The following is a 3354-nucleotide window of genomic DNA, read 5'->3' as shown; positions in this document are numbered from 1 at the left end:
ATATGTGTATGTGTGTGTGTGTGTGTGTGTGTGTATATATGCATATATATATATATATATATATATATATATATATATATATATATATATATATATATATATATATATATATATATATATATACATGTGCATGTGTGTGTTGTTTGTAAATGTATATATACATATATATATTTACATACATATACATACTGTATATATATATGTGTATATATATACATGCATCCAGTTGTGTGCACTTGCTTTCATGAAACAGAATATTAATTGCTTGCCTAGAAACAAATCAGATATAATTCATTATGCTGTGCAAGGTTATGGACATGAGGCGATCCTTAATTCAATGGTTAAGGGATGAGCGAGTGCGTTTGTGTGTGTAAATATGTATAATTAAAATTAGTGTGTCTGGAAGTGGTGAGCGAAATGCAAGCATTCTTTTTACTAAGTCTCACGTCCTGTAGCATCATCGTCTTTTCAACGATGCGGTGATTACAGGCAAATGTTGCTCGCTCATGTAATTGCGTTGATGATTTTATTAAGAGTAAAATCCAGTAATTGGATCTAATGCTTTCTTAGATAGGAATTCCTAAGGATCTCACCTGCTATACGAGTCTTTTTCTCTCTTGGAAAATAGCTATGCCATCACTTTTGTTGGAGAAGTATCCCCAAAGCATTATCGAACTGCATATAAGAAACATACAACAAAACAGCGACAACAAAACAACTTTAAAATACCTTACGTTTCGTTTATTAAAGCAGATCACAGTCACACGGAAACCCTAATAAATATTGGTTACAGTTTTTAGGTAAAATTGAACATTAGGCAATATACTGACAGAAAGTTTTAGTATTTACGTTACAGTTTATGACTGAATTTGTTACGAAATGACTCATTAGTTATTGCGCTCTGTAGTATGTGTTGCTTAGCTCGCCCTAGGATGAAGCTGAGTTAGGAACGGCGGTGTTGCCAGTAGTTTTGACAGCTGCATCAGCTGCTGCTGCGGCAGCATCTTCTTCAGCTGCTCTGGCAATTTGGTCAAGGACGAACTGTGGAATTGGGTGAGGGAATTCTGGAGCCACGGGCAGGGCACTGGATTCGGGCAGGTATCCGCCTTTATCAGCTATATACTTCACTTCTATAAAGGTTCCATCAGGGGCTGTGTAGCTGTAAAGAAGGATTGTTTGCACGTTTAAGATGTTAAATTATTCTTAAATCTTTAACAGTCAATAAACTAATTTATTTACCAATAGATTATTATCTGTCCATACAAGATTACAAGTCTGCAAATAATAACTAAACTCACTTATGGTTATCAGTCCCTTCTGACACCCGGCCTAGAATAAAAGATGGACCTATATTAGTGATTCCTTCTCAAAATATCTTCATAAAGTAGAATGGTGAGTTTATGCACTGGAGATATTATAAAGACCAAGGTGGTCAAAGATAATTGAATAAATACACTTGGGGTTTTATTCATATCATAACCTCCATTTAAGAGTAAAAGCAGATTATATATGGCGGTCAGCTTAAGGCACAGTTTACCATTTCATTAGAATGATAATATTGACAACAGAAGCAGTTCAGAATATGCTAAAGAAACGAATGGAGCATCACTTACGAGTAGAGACCAGCTTGGGTCACAGACTTGTCCACGCCAGAAGGAGAGCCGGACGCAAAGACTTTGATGCCGTTTTCTGTCTCGTAGTTCACACTGAAACTTCCGTCTTCATTGAAAATCTTCTCATCCTTGATGATGCCCACGGGCCCTTTGGGCTTGCTTTCTGGGGAACTGGCTTTCGGGGTATCGCCTAGGCCGGGAGGAGTATTTGATTTAGGGGGAATGTAAGTAGGAGGTGGTGGGGGAGGAGGCGCTGTAGTTGGTTTAGTTGGAATGTACATAGAAGGAGGTGGGGGAGGTGGAGGAGGAGCAGTAGTTGGTTTAGTTGGAATGTACGTAGAAGGAGGTGGGGGGGGTGGAGGAGGAGCAGTTGTTGGTTTAGGTGGAATGTACGTAGGGGGAGATGGGAGAGGAGGAGGAGTATGTGGAGGAGGAGGTGGAGGAGGAGCAGTAGTTGGTTTAGATGGAATGTACGTAGTAGGGTGGGGGAGGAGGAGGTGGAGGTGGAGGTGGAGGAGGTGGGGGAGGTGGAGGAGGAGGTGGAGGTGGAGGTGGAGGTGGAGGAGGTGGGGGAGGTGGAGGAGGAGGTGGAGGTGGAGGAGGTGGGGGAGGTGGACCGTACGTGGGAGGAGGTGGGGGGAGGAGGTGGAGGTGGAGGTGGAGGAGGTGGGGAGGTGGAGGAGGAGGTGGAGGTGGAGGAGGTGGGGAGGTGGACCGTACGTAGGAGGAGGTGGGGGAGGAGGTGGGGAGGTGGAGGAGGGTGGTGGAGGTGGAGGAGGTGGGGGGAGGTGGAGGAGGAGGTGGAGGTGGAGGAGGTGGGGAGGTGGAACGTACGTAGGAGGAGGTGGGGAGGTGGAGGTGGAGAAGTTGTGGTTGTTGGTGGAATGTAATTAGGGGAGGAGGAGGAGGAGGAGGGGAGGGGAGGTGGAGGAGGAGGTTTTGTTGTGACGTAAACGGGAGGTGGAGGAGGAGGTTTTGGGGTGATGTAAACAGGGGTAGGGGTCAGGGGAGGTTTGGGCGTCCGCAGGTGTTGGGGTGCAGCGAGTGACAAGGCAACCAAACAGCTGATGACAATCTATAAATAGATTTAAGACAAAGATAATCGCTGTCAGTTTCTGAAATTCCAATAACACTGAATCCACAGTTAACAGTTCCTTTTGCTCAACAATTACCTCAACTTCTCGAGAACATCCTCATCAGTAAAGAAGAATTTTGATCTGTTTTACGATAGATGTCCAATTTTTTTTATTGCGAATTTTGCTGTAGATACAGGAATGCTAAAAATGACAACGTTACTGTCAGGCCGCAACTGTAAAACCCATATGACACAAAAGGCGGACTCCACAATCTTTCTTTGAGCGCTGCCTTAGGCAGTTCATCGAGTAGGAAACTCTTATTGGTTAGGCCACTTTATTAAATATTGCATAGATTCCACTATCAGCTGACACTGTATTCATCAATAGTGATTTCTAACTGACTCCAGTTAAATGTTCTATCGCAGTTTACTTACGATCTTCATCTTGCTAGTGGCGACAGGAGAATGATATGGAAAGTGTGAGTGAAGGTGTTTTTATACAGTCGACTCCGGACATCACTTCGTATTGGTGATAAGCATTTTCCTCCCTGCTCAGAGGTATCCCAGGATCGACATCCTTATTCATGACCTGAGTTGGCGTCGCTTTGCGCCTTTTAAGCACAGATCCAAGTGACCTTCATTCGGTGGCATCTTTGCATCTCAATG

At 43.5% G+C, this 3354-nt stretch overlaps 1 protein-coding gene across 1 annotated transcript; it reads right to left on the bottom strand.

Annotated features, from left to right (window-relative positions):
- Positions 1-726: 726 nt before the first annotated feature.
- On the bottom strand, positions 727-3132 carry LOC136829603 (uncharacterized). Its single transcript, XM_067088449.1, has 4 exons — positions 3124-3132; positions 2236-2688; positions 1614-2083; positions 727-1159 (listed from the first exon to the last, which is right to left on the bottom strand). Exons 1-4 carry the CDS (start codon positions 3130-3132, stop codon positions 928-930), a joined length of 1164 nt encoding a protein of 387 aa, XP_066944550.1. The 3' UTR covers positions 727-927.
- Positions 3133-3354: the final 222 nt, after the last annotated feature.

This window comes from Macrobrachium rosenbergii, chromosome 44 (genome assembly GCF_040412425.1).
Source record: "Macrobrachium rosenbergii isolate ZJJX-2024 chromosome 44, ASM4041242v1, whole genome shotgun sequence".
Classification (NCBI taxonomy): domain Eukaryota; kingdom Metazoa; phylum Arthropoda; class Malacostraca; order Decapoda; family Palaemonidae; genus Macrobrachium; species Macrobrachium rosenbergii.
This window is presented reverse-complemented; position numbering and strand designations above follow the sequence as displayed.

Excerpts from the sequence above, each read along its gene's own strand:
- LOC136829603 (XM_067088449.1), bottom strand. Across the intron at positions 2,084-2,235 it reads CTCCCCCCACCTCCTCCCAC|ATTCCATCTAAACCAACTAC; the intron begins GTACGGTCCACC and ends CCTACTACGTAC. Across the intron at positions 1,160-1,613 it reads ACCCAAGCTGGTCTCTACTC|CTACACAGCCCCTGATGGAA; the intron begins GTAAGTGATGCT and ends CCTTCTTTACAG.